This window comes from Engraulis encrasicolus, chromosome 16 (genome assembly GCF_034702125.1).
Source record: "Engraulis encrasicolus isolate BLACKSEA-1 chromosome 16, IST_EnEncr_1.0, whole genome shotgun sequence".
In the NCBI taxonomy this organism is placed as follows: Eukaryota; Metazoa; Chordata; class Actinopteri; order Clupeiformes; family Engraulidae; genus Engraulis; species Engraulis encrasicolus.
Window position 1 is genome coordinate 54,500,024 of NC_085872.1, and position 18,401 is coordinate 54,518,424.

Here is an 18,401-nt window from a genome sequence, read left to right on the forward strand (position 1 = left end):
TAATCATGCTTTAGCGTATGTAGTGCATTCAGCGTGTTGGTGCGACTCATTTTGAAGATAGCCCCTTAATGCGCGAAGTACCTCCAGTGGCACGCTGTAATAGTCATTGAAATGTAAGTACCATAGCGCTACAATACTATGACACAACACAGACCCTTTAGTAATGCACCACGACTTGGTCATTACCATACTGGTAACAACAAATCTATAAAGCCGTGCCTTAAGGGGTTAAAGCGTGCTCCTCAACGCAACGGTAAATCGCTTTCATGCACTTTTGACACGTGACGAGGTTTGCACAGTTTGCCCACCGTGTCTGCGATTTTGTTTTGTCACAGCGCATTTCTGTTACTAAACACAAATATGCTTTGCTGTGCTCTAACCAAAACCACCCCTAAACCTAACCTGTCAGTAAAGCAATGTTTCTGCTGCTTTACTTTTGCCAAGAACCGCGAGATTAGGCGAATTTCTACCTAATTTGTGCCTAAACCAAAACCATCCCTAAACCTAACCTGTCACAGGGCGTTGTGGAGCACGCTTTAACTTGGAAATGCGTATTGGAGACACGCGATACTGGGTTCAAATCAGCATGTCATAGATACGCCTGTGCATGATGACATGTTGCCTGTCTGTAAGTCGCTTTGGTATATTCTTGTTTAATTTGTTTTGTGTTTATTTTTGTGCAGCTGTTTTCGGGACCTCGATGCAATGATGTGGAGTACCTACGACAGAGATGTGATAAGGTATACTATACTATACTATACTGTACTATACTATACTATGCTATACTATACTATACTATACTATACTACACTACACTATACTATACTATACTACACTATACTATACTATACTATACTATACTATACTATACTATACTATACTATACTATACTACACTATACTATACTATACTACACTATACTATACTACACTATACTATACTACACTGTACTATACTATACTATACTGCATTACACTACACTACACTACACTACACTATACTGTACTATACTATACTACACTACACTATACTATACTGTACTATACTATACTATACTATACTATACTATACTATACTACACTATACTATACTATACTATACTACACTATACTACACTATACTATACTATACTATACTGCATTATACTATACTATACTATACTACACTACACTATACTACACTACACTATACTATACTACACTACACTACACTATACTATACTATACTATACTACACTACACTACACTATACTATACTACACTACACTACACTATACTACACTACACTATACTATACTACACTATACTATACTATACTATACTACACTACACTACACTACACTACACTATACTACACTACACTACACTACACTACACTATATACTCTCTATAGGGTACAGTATCTTTCTCTCTTTCTGTCTTCAGTTCTTCCTTCCTTCTGTTTGTCTTTCTGCCGTTCTTTCTTTCATTCTGTCTTTCTTTCGTTCTCTCGTCTTTCTTTGTTCATTCTTTATGTCTTCCATCCGTTCTTTCTTTCTTTCTTTATTCTGTTCGTTCTGTTCTTTTTCATGCTTTCTTTCTGTCTTTCTTTCTTTCCTTCCTCTGTTCGGTCTTTCTTTATCTGCTTCTTTCTTTTCTTTCTTTCTTTCTTTCTTTCTTTCTTTCTTTCTTTCTTTCTTTCTTTCTTTCTTTCTTTCTTTCTGTCTGCACTGTAAAAAGAGACACAATGGAAATGCATAAAAAAATTGAGGCGATTTATTACGCGTAAAAATATTAAACAAAATTTTCCCCACGTTATTATTAAGCAAATAATCTAAATATTCTTTGCAAAATAACGTTAAATAATTGTGCACTTTTCCCTGTGTCCTTGAATAAATCGGGCAAAATTTTGAAAAAATCAAGGAAATTTCCTCATTTCAATTGGAAGTATTCCCTCAATTATATCACGTGTAATATTGTCGCCTCAATTTTATTGGACATTTTTGCATGAATAAATTTTGACAAATTTCAAATAAATCAAGGAACTTTCCTCATTTCAATTGGAAGTATTCCCTCAATTATATCACGTGTAATATTGTCGCCTCAATTTTATTGGACATTTTGGCATGGATAAATTATGACAAATTTCAAATAAATCAAGGAACTTTCCTCATTTCAATTGGAAGGATTCCCTCCATTATATCACGTGTAATATTGTCGCCTCAATTTTATTGGACATTTTTGCATGAATAAAATATGTCAAATTACAAATAAATCAAGGAACTTTCCTCATTTCAATTAGAAGGATTCTCTCCATTATATCATGTGTAATATTGTCGCCACAATTTTATTGGACATTTTTGCCTCAGTTAATCCTGCAAAATAATCAGATTTCTCTGTAATGGAGACATGGAGCAATATTTTCCACATAGCAATTGAGGCCAAAGCTCTAATCAACTTTGCAATCATATCTATTACAAGTATAATGTGGTTAACAATCAATAAAACAACATCACCAAGTGGTTTCGATGAGTACATCCATTTTATTATTTAAAAAAACCCCATAAAAACAATGGTGTGCACATAGTATCGTAATTATCAGTTTATTATCAACTGTCAAAGCATTGTCATGGCCAAAAAACAAAAAAGATCCTACTTCAGCTGTCAGTTGCATCCCTTAGTGACATTTTGTAGAACAGCCAAGTCCTCGACTCCCTCTAGTATGTGTCTTTTCCTCACACTGTGGAGCAAAGACAAAGACAAAGGCAAAGACATTTTCAGTTAAAAAAAGAAAAAAGGAATGGAAATCCAGACACACCACTCTCCACTACTAACTCCATTTTACATTACATTACATTGCACTTAGCTGACCCTTTCATTTATTCAAAGCGACTTACAACTATTATTTTTCAGGGTATTGGTTACAGTCCCTGGAACAATGTGGGGTTAGGTGCCTTGCTAAAGGGCACTTCAGCCATGGATGTAGATGTAGGGAGAGGTCAGGGGGGATTTGAACCGGCAACCCCTAGATTGAAAGACCAACTCTCTAACCACTAGGCCACTGCCCCATATAGGGGCAGCCATGGTTAGGGCGTTGGACTGAAGATCACAGGGTTACAGATTCAGTACCTACTCTTACCAACTCCTGCCTCCCTCCATGGCTGAAGAGCTCTTGAGGAAAGCATATATCCCCACACTACAATTTTGATTAAAGTGTAATGTAATGCAATGTATTATCGTCCATTTTTCACAGAATTTCCCAACACTATTTATCAATAAAGAGGACTCCCAATAGGACTCCCTTGCAAAAGGAGGAATGTACATATTCAATATTATCAAGTGTCCGCAAAACGCACAGATCAACTGAGGACACCAGCTATCCCTGTCAAAAGTTAATTGTAGGCCTACTTACTGTAATGTCTTCACCATCAGGTGCCCATTCAGATCTGCTGTCAGAGGACTCCTGATCCAGGTTCTGTTGTGTAAAAATTAAAGACATCTTGAATGAAGTTCTTTTAGTGAGATAGTAAAACACAGAAACAACTGGACTGGCATTGGCGCTCATTCATTAGGACAAAGCACAAGCCCGTCAGGATACATAGACACAACAATATTGATGGATTTTTACAAGTGTTAAGACAGTAAATAGTACTTACATTAATTCCACCACCATCGTCTGCATTCTCAGTGTGGCCGTCAGGGCTGTGGTCTGAAGAAGCCAGATTCAAGAGAGAGAGAGAGTGAGTCGGAGCCGCCCAGAGTCTATATAAGGGTCTCAATTCGAGATGATTGGCCCCCTATCGATCCAGCACTCTGTTGCGAAACAAAGCACAGGCAGGCGGGGCGGAGCCCACACAGTCTTAACGTGTAGACAATAGTTTTAGGCAAAGTATTTAGCAACTAAAAGATTAATAAGCACTTCTTTGGACAAAATCCCATTAAAATGTAACTTACAATATAATAGTCACAAATATCTATATGCTATCATAAAGTAGCCATACAGTCTTAGGTGCTTTTGGAATAATGCAATTTTGTTATTTAATTAATGCAGTTTGATTGTCATACACTCAGTATATGTTCAAGATTATTTACAGATAGAAAGGATAAATATGCATTTGTTTAAAAAAAAACATGTCCCACATAATCTTTTAAAACAAATACATTATTATATAGCAGATATACACGTATATTATTGACATTTTTAGAATAGAATGGTGGAGGCTGTTGTCAAAAGATGGGGTTGCCTAGCCTTTCTTGTTCCCCATTTGGTGTGAACAGTGAGTCGGCTGAATTTTCATCTGTACAACTTAAAAAAACATTTAATGATTTCCCGTACACCTAAAACATTTATCTACACTCACTGGCAACTTCAAACTTCATTAGGTCCTAGGAACACCTCTCTAGTGCTGGGTTGGACCCCTTTTGCCTTCAGAACTGCCTGAAACAATACTCGGGTAGGCTGTGGCATTCCAACAAAGACAATTGGTACTAATTGGCCAAAATTGTGCTAAGAAAATATCCTTATGCCATTATATCTCCAGCCTGAAATGTTGATGTAAGGCAGAGTTGACCCATGTTGACCCTGAGGCAACATTTTTGCGATCTTTTAGTGTCGTTTATGGTGAGCCTGTCCAAATTGTTGCCTCATTTCCCTGTTCTTAGCTGACAGGAGTGGCACCAAATGTGGTTTTCTGCTGCTATAGCCCATTTGCCTCAGGATTTGATGTGCTGTGTAATCAGGGATTCTCTTATGCATACCTCGGTTGTAATGTGGGGTTATCTGACTTAATTTTGCTTTTGTATCAGCTCAAACCAGTCTGGCAATTCTCCTCAGACCTTTGCAATCAAGGCATTTTTGACTACAGAATCGCTGCTCACTGCATTTTTTCCCTTTACAGTACCATTCTGTAAACCCTAGAGATGGTTGAGTGTGAATATACCAGTAGATCAGTCTTTTCTGAAATACTCAAATCAAACCCTTTCAGCACCAACAGTCATGCCATGTTCAAAGTCATTTAATTAACCTTTCTTCTCCATTATGATGCTCGGTTTGAACTACATCAGATCATCCATCTCAACCATGTCTACATGCACAAATGCATTGAGTTGCCACCATGTGATTGGCTGATGAGAAATTTGCCTCAATGAACAGTTGTAATGGGTGTTCCTAATATAGTGGCAGGTGAGTGTATGTGTGTGACATTAGCTCAGCAACTCACCCTATTGGATTATCCTCCACTTCTGGGTCCATCGCTCTGGGTACTCGCTGCTGGCTGTGTCAACGTGCATGGGTGGCTACCCACCACTGTTCAAAAAGATGAGATGAGATTTAGATGAGAATAAATATCACACAAAATATTTATGACATATCACTAAAAACAAATACTGTCTCAAACCTTGCATAGCCTAAACCAGTGGTTTTCAAAGTGGGGGTCAGGGACCCCTGCGGGGCCGCAAGAGGGTGCTAGGGTGACCGCAGCAGCTTGGCAGGAAAAGCTAATTAAAATAATGTAATAAATTGAATAACCGAGTACATCAACATAAAGTAAAAATAAGGAAAAAATATATATTTCCTACAGTAAAGAACTGCATTGTCATGATTCTGTGCATCTCTGAACATTACTACCTTTATTATTATTTTATATATCCCGAAGGGGCCATTGACTCACAGACCTAAACAATGGTTATAAAAGGGGCGCACAGAAAAAATAGTGTGGCATGAAACATGTAAGGGGGGCCTAGGCCAGACTCTATTGGTATATTGGGGGCCTTTCCATGCTGAAGTTTTGGAACCCCTGGCCTAAGCAACTGAAACAGTGCCAGCATATACTGGCACTGGGTCTGTGTCAGGGGGCACTTCAAGGACATCTGGTCAATACATTTGTATGACTGGTGTCAATAGTGAGTGGGCTGAATTTTCATCTGTGCAATGTAAACAAACATTTAGTTATTTCCCATACACTTAAAACAATTATCTATATGTGTGATATTGTCTCAGCAGCTCACCCTATTGGGTCATCCTCCACTCCTGGGTCCATCCCCATGGGTGCCCACTGCTGGGGCTGTGTCAACGTGCATGGGTGGCTACCCAACACTGTTTCAAAACATGATGAGATTTAGATTAGATTAAATATCACTAAAAGCAAATACTGTGTCAAACCTGTCATAGCCTAAACACACGAAACAGTGCCAGCATGCATGTTCTTACACTGGGTCTGCATCAGGGGCCACTTCCAGGACATCTGGTCAATACATCTGAAAAAGCCTACTGAGAGAGGAAAAAAGTTAAGTCACAATTTAGCTTTCATGACTGTAAATTACTACAGGAGTGCAAATAAATACATCAACAGATTCAAAACACCATTAATTATTTTTAAGTTCTGCAAGACAGCCCAGGACAGACTATTATATTCTTAAGAACATTTCACTATCTTAATTGAATTCAGTGGGGTATTTGGATGTATGTGAATATGGTCTAAGAAAAATAATATATACTTTTACACTTTCCATCAAGTAACACATTCTGCAGACTGGTTAGCTAAGAAGTTAGAAGGGGCACACTGGTGGTAATTCACACCTATGGAGCCCGTTAAAACAGCTATCAAAGGTGCTAACTTTTACATTCTAAAGAGCAATTAAGGCCTCTGACATCAAAATCACTCACTGCAAATTTCAAACGAAGTCACAGGAACCCTTTATAAGGCTCTAAATTCATCTCAATTCACTCTAAAGACTAGCAAAATTACACTTACTAAAACGGAACACATTATCAAACATTAGGCCATTAAAATCGGCCAAAAACAAATCTTCTACAATGCACATAGTATACATTAATGGTTGAAAGGCAAAATAGCTTGTATGTTAAGGCTGAAAAGTGCATGCAAGGGCATCCAAACAGGCAAAAACGTAGCTAAAATATTTCCCCTGGTGACTAGCTGGCTAGCTGATTAGCTCAGTGCACGAAAGTTCTACACGGCTGGAATCTCACACGTGCCTTCAAACACTGCGCAGCCAGAAACCTATGATAAAGCACTAGTTAGCAGAAGTTTGGTTGCTTCAAAGTTCGTTCTGAAAAGTCATGAAACTGCACAGCCAGAAACCTATGACATATCACTAGTTAGCAAAAGCTTTGTAACTTCAAAGTTCGTTCTGAAAACTATGAAAACTCATCTGGTGTAAAATAGCACATCCAATAGATAGCATTCAACCATAAGACAGTCCATTGGGTAGCCAGTGCTTCCAGGCTAAGCACAGGTTCCTCGTATCTAAAATCTCATCAAAACAGCTCATCCACAACATCAAATCTTCAAAATATGAATGTGAAGAAGCTACTGAACTAGGATGATGGAACTTCTGAAGTTATTTAAAACTTACCTGAAGTCTCTAGGAGGTTCTCTTCGGTTTAAATCCAGGGAACATGACACCAGCTTCAAAGAAAGACGTTAGAGCTTAACAAAGCCCCTCCCCTCCCCCACCACCAACCAAACTTCAGCTCCCCCTAATTTGAAGTGAGAAATTGGGCAGAATACCTAATTTTTTCAAGGCAGATTTTGTGTCTTATTTATTATTGTAATTATCCATAAATTTTTGGAGGAAATACATTTGTGCAATTTATTAGGCTATATATGCATATAAAAATCATGCATTCTTGATTTTTTTATGGAAATTTCCCAGCCGGGTAGCTCCTCTTTTTTCAGTGTGTCTGCCTTTCCCCCCACATTTGTAGTCTTTTCTCCCATTGAAACCATTATAACACGCGGCTATTAAACTACTTAAAGATGACGTCCTGTTCCAGGTCTCAGGAGTGTAGTCTTTTCTCCCATTGAAACCCATTATAACACACGGTTAGTAAACTACTTAAAGATGACGTCCTGTTCCAGGAGCACGAACTCCACGATCTGGTTCTGGTAGACCATGTGGACGGCCATATTCCAGAACTCCACCTCTGGTCTCAGGAGCGTCGGGCCGAACACATTGCCCGCGGGGACCCCGGTTAGAGTCCGGCCAGGGTCATTTCCCGGCCCTGCCCCATCTCTCTCTCCCAATCATTTCCTGTCTACTCTCACACCTCCTGTAATAATAAAGCCCAAAAAGACCCTCCCCAACCCCAAAAAAAAAAAACGTACAAAAAATAAAGCGTCCATCCAGTATTTTTGACATTGGACCCTATTTCCTAGATAGTCAGAGACTTGTAGACATGTGGAGATACGTTTTTGAATATTCCAAGCAGTCCTTTAATTCCAAAGGGGGCTGGTGCTAGGCTAGCGCAAGTGAATAGCTATGAGCTAGCCTCTCACTAAAGCCGTATTATACCCAGTCCACAAAGTAGCAGAAGCAAATGAATTGACAATGCTAGACTGTCGATATGAATGTCTGTGTAGCTCCCATGATTTTATTGATAAACAAACCTTGTAGTTATATCTGAGCAGCGGCAGCAGCAGCATGATCTTTGAAACCATCGAAACCCATTATAGGATATGGCTACTGAACTACAAAAATGGCCTCCTCAGGTCTCCTAGTGTGTAGTCTTTTCTCCCATTGAAACTCATTGTAAGATATGGCTATTGAACTACAAAAATGGCCTCCTCAGGTCTCCTAGTGTGTAGCCTTTTCTCCCATTGAAATCCATTATGAGATATGGCTATTGAACTACAAAAATGGCCTCCTCGGGTAGCCTAGTATGTAGTCTTTTCCCCAATTGAAACCCATTATAGGATATGGCTATTGAACTACAAAAATTGCCTCCTCAGGTCTCCTAGTGTGTAGTCTTTTCTCCCATTGAAACTCATTATAAAGACATGACTATTAACTACAAAAATGGCCTCCTTCTGTTGTTCAGATGAGCATTGAGAACCCACGTGGCAGCAAACAGATCATTGAGGATAAGAACGTGACGGAGCACAGCAACATGGACCCCAACAGGAAGTTGGACGCCAGCGAGATCATTCAACTCCAGCCACAGAAACTCAACCTCAAGCTACGCTCCGGTTAGAGTGTTTCTTCCTTTCTTTCTTTCTTTCTCGACCTCATCTGGGGTCCGTTTCTCGATTCTTGTCATTGCTAACCGTCTTAAAGTGTACCTCCGGGATTTTGGACACCAGGCCTCATTTCCGAGTCAGCCAGGGTGTAAACAATGTGTCCAGAACGTTTTTTTCACATTCCATGCAGTCCTTGTGAATTCTCATATCCATGTTGCTAAGCTAGCGCAAGTGAACGGGGATGGTAGTAGCCTGCCCCCAAAAATAGTCTTATCCGGTTGCAACAACATTCAAAACAACCCCATTATTATGCCAGACTGCAAGTGTAAATACTTGTCTTGATAGAATGAAGTTTGAAATTAAACCAACATTGCAATCATGTTTGATCACCATCAGCAATTTGTGTTCCGGTTTGAAAGCTTGACAGCCGCGGAGTGATATTCCTAGTACAAATCCTAGCTTCGTTTGACACATCCATAACTTTTCCATAGAGCGAACTCCAACATCTTTGAAGTTTGTAAAACTGAACGGTTTTCCCCTCTCCCTGACCTCGCTCGCAAACATCAAGAGTAATGCTTTCTGTCCGACTTTGTAAATATTTCGTAACATTGAAACATATGCCATAACAATGTTTGGTTGTTACTAGATGACCCGTGTGTCTACACAGCATGTTGGCGAACAGAACGCACACTCTTCTCCCTTTCATCCTCCCATTCCATCTCGTCTCAAAAAACATTCCATGTAATAATAACTAGAGCTACGAGTGACATATTTCACAATGTCAAGCCAGATCACATAGCGTTGCGTAACTTGTGAATCCATAGGAATACGGCAAGTCATGTCTAATGCCATTTGTCACAGCAATTACACAAAATAACAGTAAAGCATTACAACATGCCAATCCAAAAGGGTAACTTCTAGCCCAAGTTTTGGCTAACGTAGGCGAAGCCATTATACCACTGGGCTACCATCATAGAAGCAAAAAGCATGGCAAACCTGTTCTTCGGAGACTGTTGGTGCGCGCCACAAAATGTAGATCTGGGAATGCGGTTGGCACCGCGGACACTTTTAGAGTTTTCCGTGTAGGTATTAGACTTCGAGAAGGACTTTGTGAAGTCGTCGGGACTGAAGTGGTCACTGCAAAGCACCGGGGTAGCTTACGGAGCGTCTCCATCGGTGTGTTGATGTAGCCCTGCAGCCAGGAGCCAGAGTTTGGTTCTTTCAACATCTTTCACGGAAACCAATGGAAACTTGCCGATACCCATCTGTGGGCTTTATTATTGCAGTTGGTATATACACACTGATGTACCATGGTGCGATGTCGTTGGGTTTTAATCCACTATTCGATCCGATCCGAAAGCAGTTGTAGAACTAGCCTTGATTTGCAATGTCTCTTGCGGGTCCCTGCAGTGGGTGGGTGGGCTACATCACAACTGAAGAGAGCAAAGTAAAATTCCGCCGACCCCGAGAAAATAGTCTCTCAACATGGCAAAATCCACGCAGTGCAAGGTTGGTTTAATTTCAAACTTCATTCTACTAAGACAAACATTTACACTTATTATACCATACTGGTATAATAACGGTTTTGTTTTGAATGTTGTTTAAACGGGATAAGACTATTTTTGGGGGCAGGCTACTACCATCCCCGTTCACTTGCGCTAGCTTAGCAACATGGATATGAGAATTCACAAGGACTGCATGGAATGTGAAAAAAACGTTCTGGACACATTGTTTACACCCTGGCTGACTCGGAAATGAGGCCTGGTGTCCAAAATCCCGGAGGTACACTTTAAGACCGTCTTACCGTTCCCTTGGATTTAGTGGTGAGCGTCGCTGTCGAGAGAGAGTTGAGTCGCTCGTACGAAGGACTTTGCTAACGACGATAGCAAAGACGCTTTCGAGAAACGGACCCCTGGTCGGTAGGCCTACACTCTAGGCATCTTAGCAATCATTTATCCGTTTAGATAGATAGAGTCTTGCTTGCATGTTTTTGTTATGTCCGGCATATTTCTTTATGGTTATGTCTTGCATGTTTTTATGTCTCAATCTTTTATGCTTTGCTGTCTGTGGATATGTTGTCTTTGTGACATGTTTGTTTCTGTCTGTACTGTGAGTGCTATGGAGTGCGTTTTGCGTTTTTGCTGCTCTTTTGGCTAGGGCCCACTTGAAAAAGAAGCAACTGCCTCAACTGTGTTTTTACCCTAGTAAAATAAAGGAGAAAAAAAGACAGACAGACAGACAGACAGACAGACAGACAGACAGACAGACAGACAGATAGATAGATAGATAGATAGATAGATAGATAGATAGATAGATACACAGTAAAAAATATTCCCGTGATGTCACAGGGAATTACTGGCTACTAATTGCATTCATTTCACAGTAGTTTACTGTGGCCATCCTCACAGTTTACTGTGATCTTCTCACAGTAGTTTACTGTGGCCACACCACAGTAAGTTACTGTCACCCGACCCACACTACCATGATCCCGCCCCTCCATTCATCACCACAAAAGAGGTAGCTACCATGTTATTGTGGCACCTCCCATTCCCCACCATGACTGAGACAACTGTGGCATGGAACCAGTCCATCACACTGCTCTTCTAAATTGATAGACCGAACTATCCATAACCACAGAGAAACCCAATTATCTGCAATATATGCAATATTATCATCATTTGATAGATATAGTCTCCTGGATGATAGTACATTAACCAGTGTGCATAGAATACTTAATAGAATACAGTGTGCATAATTAGACAAACCTGAAATTTCTTGATCAAGTAAGCAACACTCCAAAAAGGATACCTGCTACCATAATACTGACTACCAACTAAATAGCTAGCCCGCCAACAAACCAGTCCACCGGCCAACCAAAAGAGTCAGTTGTCAGCTAGCCAGCCAAAGAGCCGGCTAACCAACTAACACTCATTTAGTCAGCCAACTAACCAACAAACAAGTCAGCTGTATGGCTAGCCAGCTAACAAACCAGCCATCCAGTCAACCAAAAGAGTCAATTAGCCAGCCAACCAGCTGGCCAACAAACAGTCAGTTGGTCGGTCAGTTAGCTCACTAACCAACAAGCCGGACAGAGAGCCAGCGAACCAGTCATTTAGGCAAGCAACTCAAGCATTGTGACAGTCTGAGTTTATATAGAGGTGAAAGTTAACCATGTGACCAGAGTAATCAGGCATGTGGCAGCTGCAGGTAGTAATTCAATGAACTTGTAACAGTCCTATGTACTCAAGTGAGGTCAGGTACTAATTGACAGATTGATTGGGCACTACCATTGTTCCTGGTTGATGGTAGGCAATGTCAATCATGTCATGCAGTATTTGACTTTCAATTGTGCAATGGCACTTCACAAGATAGCCTAATTTTGTTTACTAGGTGGCAATATTCTGATTTAAAATTGGATGCTGGAGTTTTGGCGTGCACATCCAAGACAAAGGCATTAGCAGGTGCCAACTTAAGAACGTGTTTGTGTAGCACATTGGTTGCAACTTAATTTATTGGAAGCAGAACCAGCAACATTTCCAATCATAGACCTTCTTCTAATTAGGCCTGGCAATTAGTAATTACAATCAATCATGGCCAGGAGCAACCCAAAGTGACATACAGATATGCAACATTGGTTACTGTCCCTAGGGTAATGTCGGGTTAGGAGGGATTAGAACCTGCAACTCTCTGATCTTAAGTCCACCTCCCTAACCATTAGGCCAAGGCAGCCACATAGTGCACCCAATCATGGCCTAGAGCCAGTAAACACCTGTTATAACAGCACAGTAGTTAACTGTGATATTACGAAAAGTCTCTCTGGATTTCACAGTAACAAATTATGGCAGAATATCACAGTATGTTACTGTGAAATGAATGCAATTAGTAGCCAGTAACTCCCTGTGAGTTCACAGTAAGATATTGTTACACACTTGAAGTGGGCGAAAGTTCAATGGGGAGGCATGTCAGTTGGGTTGAAGGTTGACGCCTTTACAGTAGTTAACTGTGATACGACGAATTCACAGTATGTTACTGTGAAATGAATGCAATTAGTAGCCAGTAACTCCCTGTGAGTTCACAGTAAGATGTTGTTACACACTTGAAGTGGGCGAAAGTTCAATGGGAAGGCATGTCAGTTGGGTTGAGGGCTGACGCCTTTACTCAAAGTGATACACAAATATACAATGTTGGTTGCTGCCCCTAGGGCAATGTAGGGTTTGGAGGGATTTGAACTTGCAACTCACTGAACTTAAGTCCACCTCCCTAACCATTAGGCCAAGGCTGCCACATAGCACAACCTGGGCCTTCAGAGAGTTCATGGACATTTACAGCTAACTATTTAGTCATCAACCTCTTGTTTGCTACATGTCTTCCCATGCTTGGTCATCTCCTTTTTTCTCACTTCCTCATGGCAATATGTACAACCTGAGGGGGAGGGGCTTAGGACATATGGGCTTCAGATCGTGTCCCATCATGCAATGCACTTATGGAGAGCCATTTATCTGGATGGAATATCTTAAGTGTGCTTCAAAATATTACTCCTTGTTATATTCTGTGTTTGTAGGGGTTGTACTATTTAAAGTGGTACACAAGAAAAATGACCATATTCCCACAGTCATGAAGATGGTCATGTATATCTCCCAATATATAAAAGCTCATTCTCCTGTTATTTGACAGAGAGTGGGGAACACGTAGTCAACTGATGATGGGTGTATACATGTATACCACAAGACAATAAGAATGAAATAATTTGCTGAAAATGTCAATGAAAGGTGTGATTGTAATGAAGAGCCCAACCTGTCTAGGACTGAAGTTGTGCCCCAATGCACTATTAATTCAATAGATACTCCGCCCACACAGTAGTTTACTGTGATGTTTCCTACTTTATCACTTTGGCATGCTGGTTATCCTTGAAGATCACAGTAAAATACTGTGATGTGCAAGTTAAGTGAGAAATGGCAAGTGATACAATGATTTCAGAGTAATTTGCTGTGTGCCGTGTGAACATCACAGTAGCATAGTGTACCAGAACATCAGAGTAATTAACTGTGAGATTTCACAGTAAATTACTCTGAAATCACAGTAATTTTTTACTGTGTAGATAGATAGATAGATAGATAGATAGATAGATAGATAGATAGATAGATAGATAGATAGATAGATAGATAGATAGATAGATAGATAGATAGATAGAGCTACCCATGGGAGACAAGTTAAGGTCAAGTGGCTGGATCTGGGTGATTTCGCTTCTGTCTGTCTGTCTGTCTGTCTGTCTGTCTGTCTGTCTGTCTATCTGTCTATCTATCTATCTATCCCTCCTTCTATCTAGGAGAAGCTCAGACATTCACTCTCAAGTTCAAGTGTGCCGAAGATTACCCCATTGATCTCTAACTTTGTTTAACCTCTCTCTCTCTCTCTCTCTCTCTCTCTCTCTCTCTCTAGAAAAAGCTCAGACGTCCATCTCTCTCTCTTCTACAAATCCATTTATCTCTCTCTCTTGATCTACTCTCTCTCAATGGTTGATGTTGCATAATGACCACAGTTCATTTTTCTCTCTCTCTCTAGGAGAATCTCAGACGTTCACTCTAAAGTTCAAGCGTGCTGATTACCCTGTTGATATCTACTTCTTGATGCATCTGAGTGACTCCATGAAGGTTGGTAGCCAATTGTAGTCTTTTGTCCCATTGAAACTCAATGGTAAAACACTGCTATTGAACTACAAAAATGACTGTCTGTCTGTCTGTCGGTCTATTTACTATCTAGGACGATCTGGAGAACTTGAAAAACCTCGGCACGGACTTGATTCGCGAGATGCAGTCTATCACCTCCGACCTCAGAATCGGTAAGTGCCGAGATTCAAATGTCCATTTTTGTAGCGCAATACATGGTCTTATAGGCTAATGGGTTTCCATGTGCTACAGAGCACATACATACTATACGTTCCAATCAGGGCTTTGAACCGGTTCAAGGAACAAAAACGAAAACCAGGAACTTTTTGTATTTTACAGGGAACAGAAACGAAACCGGAAACGTTATTATTTTTTAGATTCTGGAACGGAAACACTTATTTAAAAATAATGGTAACCAGTTAATACCGGTTAATACCGTTCCTCAAACTAAAAAAAAGTAATTATTTTCCAGTGCACGTTACCATGACGGCTGAGGTTCACGTCCTGTGTGACATCAGACATTCTTCGACTGAATGGAGAGAGAGCTGTGGATTACAAAGTTTGCATTGCATTATTGTAAGACATTGCAGGGAAGCACGTGTAAAGCGCACCGACAATGTTCGACGTTATTGGGCATCCATGGCTGCTTCAAATATGCACAAACTCACAATGTCCATCATAGTGCTCCCCGTGACCCAAGTCAGCGTGGAGCGCACATTTTCATCATTGAGGTTTATTCTCTGCTTCTCTGCTTAGGTCGTCCCTGAATGACGACATTCTGGCAGGAACGAAATTAACCGTTCCGGGAACAATATTTTTTGGTTCTAACCGGTTCGGGAACGTCAATTTATTGGTGGAACTCAGAACCGGAAACGTTATAATTCCGTTTCTGTTCGGAACGGAACGTTTGGAAAAAAATAACGGTTTTAAGCCCTGGTTCAATAGCCATGTGCTACAGAGGTGGAACGTAATGAAGTATTTTTACTTTGTTACTGTACTTAAGTTGTTTGTTTTTTTCCTGAAATTTGTACTTACTTGAGTAAAAATAAAAATGCAGACTTTTACTTTTACTCCGTTACATTTTTTGACAATTACTTGTACTTTTTACTCCTTACATTTCTGGAACAAGACGTCGTTACATTTATCTTAGGTTTTCCTGTTATGTTGCATGGATATTTGGCTGCGGGTAGAGAGGCGGGACAAAGTACAGCATGGTCGCTTGGAAACAGAGCAGCGCACGACTAGGTCTTGACATTTGAGCGCATTTTGTTCTCGTATTAGTGCAACGCTTAACTGTCAAAATAGCCCAGAATAGTTCACTTTGGTATGCAAGAATGGAAATTGGCACAGATGTTCATCAGATTGTACTCTATCAGCTCAGGGCGTTGGCCACGCGAAAATCCAAGATGGCCGCCATTTTTCAAGATGGCCACCTTCTTCACTTCTAAATAAGTCTAGGAATAGTTAAATTAGTGATGCAAGCATGTCATTTGGCAAAAATGTTCATTTGAATGTACTTTTTCAAAATATGGTGTTGGTAGGGCCCTATGATTTCCGCGATACGGAAAACACGGACGGAATCACAGAATTTGGACATTAAAACGGAATTTGGTTATAAACGCGGAATTGCACGGAATTCACTCATTTCTTATGATAAAAATCCATTCTTCTCGTCATCATTTATCAGTCAAAAAGACATTTCAAACACTAAATATGGCCACGATATCATATCTGGCCCACGCGAAGTGATGCGCAAAAGTTCTATGCAGATCCATGATCCATGTCAGCACATGTCGACAGTGAACGCATCTCTCTCCCAAGCGGCATTTCGGATTGTCTCCCGCGTCCTAACACTGGCAGTCAGAGCATTGAAGAAATCTTAAAACTCAAATGTTGCCGAGTAGAACAAGTCAGGCGCGTTATCCTGACCGTCTGTTACCAAGACTATGCGATGCGACACAGAAAGGATGGGCGGCTCTCCACTGCACTTTAATAAACAATGGAATCATCTGATGCGAGGCACGAGTTTGGAGTTTGTTACAACAGCCGTGACCGCTGTAAAATAAAAACTGAACAGGCAATGCTTTGATCATGTCATGTTAACTTTGTTGGCCACGAAGCATAGTGACCAAATGTTAGCAGCAACTTTGAGAAAGGGTCAAGTCATCATCAGCAGAAAACGGCCGTCTTGTAAAACGTGTTTGTGTGAGACGGTAGACGGTAGGGACTTTGCGAGGCTATTTAATGCCTACATATAACTTGACCAAAAATGTCTCTAATGTAGCTGCACGTTGCAATAAAGCCAAACTTATTCGAGGAAACCTGATGCAGCCCGAGTCCAACTTGAATGCATCAGAAGTGAATTCGCCTTCTAGTTGGGTGCGTCACGTGTATATAACAGAATATATGCGCATGTAGATTTCAGCTACCATATTACTTGGAATATTTTTGAGGGCTGATATTACAAAAAACTAGCAGGTAATTTCATTCTTTTCTCTAGCAACCATTCAACCATGAGTGATTGGCTCTGTCTAGTTTTAACTTTTTTTTTTTTTTGGGTGAAAGGGGAAAATAAGGGATAAATCCGATTTGGCAAAAAATAAATCAGAAAAAACGGAATTTGAGAAAAAATAAAACGGAATTTGAGAAAAATTAAAACGGATTTCATAGGGCCCTACGTTGGCCACGCAAAATCCAAGATGGCCACCATTTTTCAAGATGGCAACCCTCGCCACTTGCAAATAAGTCTAAGAATAGTTAAATTAGTGATGCAATCATGTAATTTGGCAGAAATGTTTCTTTGTATGCACTTTAAAAAAAAAATAAATGGTATTGGATACACAAATTCAAGATGGCCGCCATTTTTCAAGATGGCCACTCTCTCTAGTTGCAAATAAGGCCAAGCATTGTTAAATTAATGATGCCATCATGTAATTTGGCAGAAATGTTTTGTATGCACTTTTTTGAAATATGATGTTGGACATGCCAAAAATCCAAGATGGGAGCCATATTCCAAGCTGGCCACTCTCTCCACTTTTAAATAAGGCCAAGAAAACGTAGTTCACTTTATGAGAGAGAGAGAGAGAGAGAGAGAGAGAGAGAGAGAGAGAGAGAGAGAGAGAGAGAGAGACCTGGTCTGTGAATGTGAGAATGAGTATGTGCTCCACAAAGGCAAAGTGGAGTCTGTTAAAGGTTTTACCGTTACGGAAGTGACAAAAGCACCAAACTTTGCATGGTGTTTCTTTAAGGTATATGCTGTAATTCTAGCCTAGGAGTCATCTGAAAAAAAGACTTTCTATCATGTCATACAATATGTCATGTTGTGTAATGCATTACATTGTTATTACATGACATTACACTTAGCTGACAATGTTAATATAGTCCCAAACACAGCAGAGATGAAGCAAGGGCAGTTGTAGCCTGCTTGGCAGATTGATGAAACTACAACAAAGTACATAGTGTGAAAGTATGGGGGAGTCTGTGCTTACATGCTTGACAGCAAATGTAACATTGTGAACGATTTGAGAAGATTCTTGGTTTGAATTAAAATGAGCATTTCCCACACTACAACTATGGTGAGAATAGACTGCTTTTAATGCTCGCTCAGCAGCATCTGAATGGAGAAGTGTCAGTGCAGGATGATGTCCAAGGTGGCAGGTTCTCCATCCTTTAATTTCCTTACCAGATATTTTTTATTTGTATGAGAAAGGGGAAAGGACAGGACCTCTCCATATGTATGAAGAACCCATAAGGTCACCTAATCCTACATTTTCACAAGT

General features: G+C 40.2%; 1 protein-coding gene and 1 long non-coding RNA gene across 4 annotated transcripts in view; one reads left to right on the forward strand and one right to left on the reverse strand.

Annotated features, from left to right (window-relative positions):
• LOC134466176 (integrin beta-1-like) overlaps nt 1-18,401 on the forward strand; it is a 72,494-nt gene that overhangs the window by 3,260 nt on the left and 50,833 nt on the right. Inside the window, exons 4-7 of the mRNA XM_063220073.1 lie at nt 684-740; nt 8,818-8,965; nt 14,519-14,607; nt 14,717-14,795. Of these exons, the coding sequence (XP_063076143.1) occupies nt 684-740; nt 8,818-8,965; nt 14,519-14,607; nt 14,717-14,795 (373 nt within the window). The remainder of the gene's footprint in view (nt 1-683; nt 741-8,817; nt 8,966-14,518; nt 14,608-14,716; nt 14,796-18,401) is intronic.
• LOC134465932 (uncharacterized) lies at nt 2,105-7,436 on the reverse strand. Of its 3 annotated transcripts, none has more exons than XR_010038227.1 (7): nt 7,353-7,436; nt 6,187-6,246; nt 5,985-6,072; nt 5,198-5,283; nt 3,635-3,687; nt 3,391-3,453; nt 2,105-2,718 (listed from the first exon to the last, which is right to left on the reverse strand). It is a non-coding gene; the product is annotated as an uncharacterized LOC134465932 (long non-coding RNA). The 3 variants fall into 3 exon arrangements; XR_010038225.1 differs by having other exon boundaries at nt 3,635-3,791; XR_010038226.1 differs by lacking the exons at nt 6,187-6,246; nt 7,353-7,436 and adding an exon at nt 5,375-5,474 and having other exon boundaries at nt 2,106-2,718; nt 3,635-3,791; nt 5,985-6,038.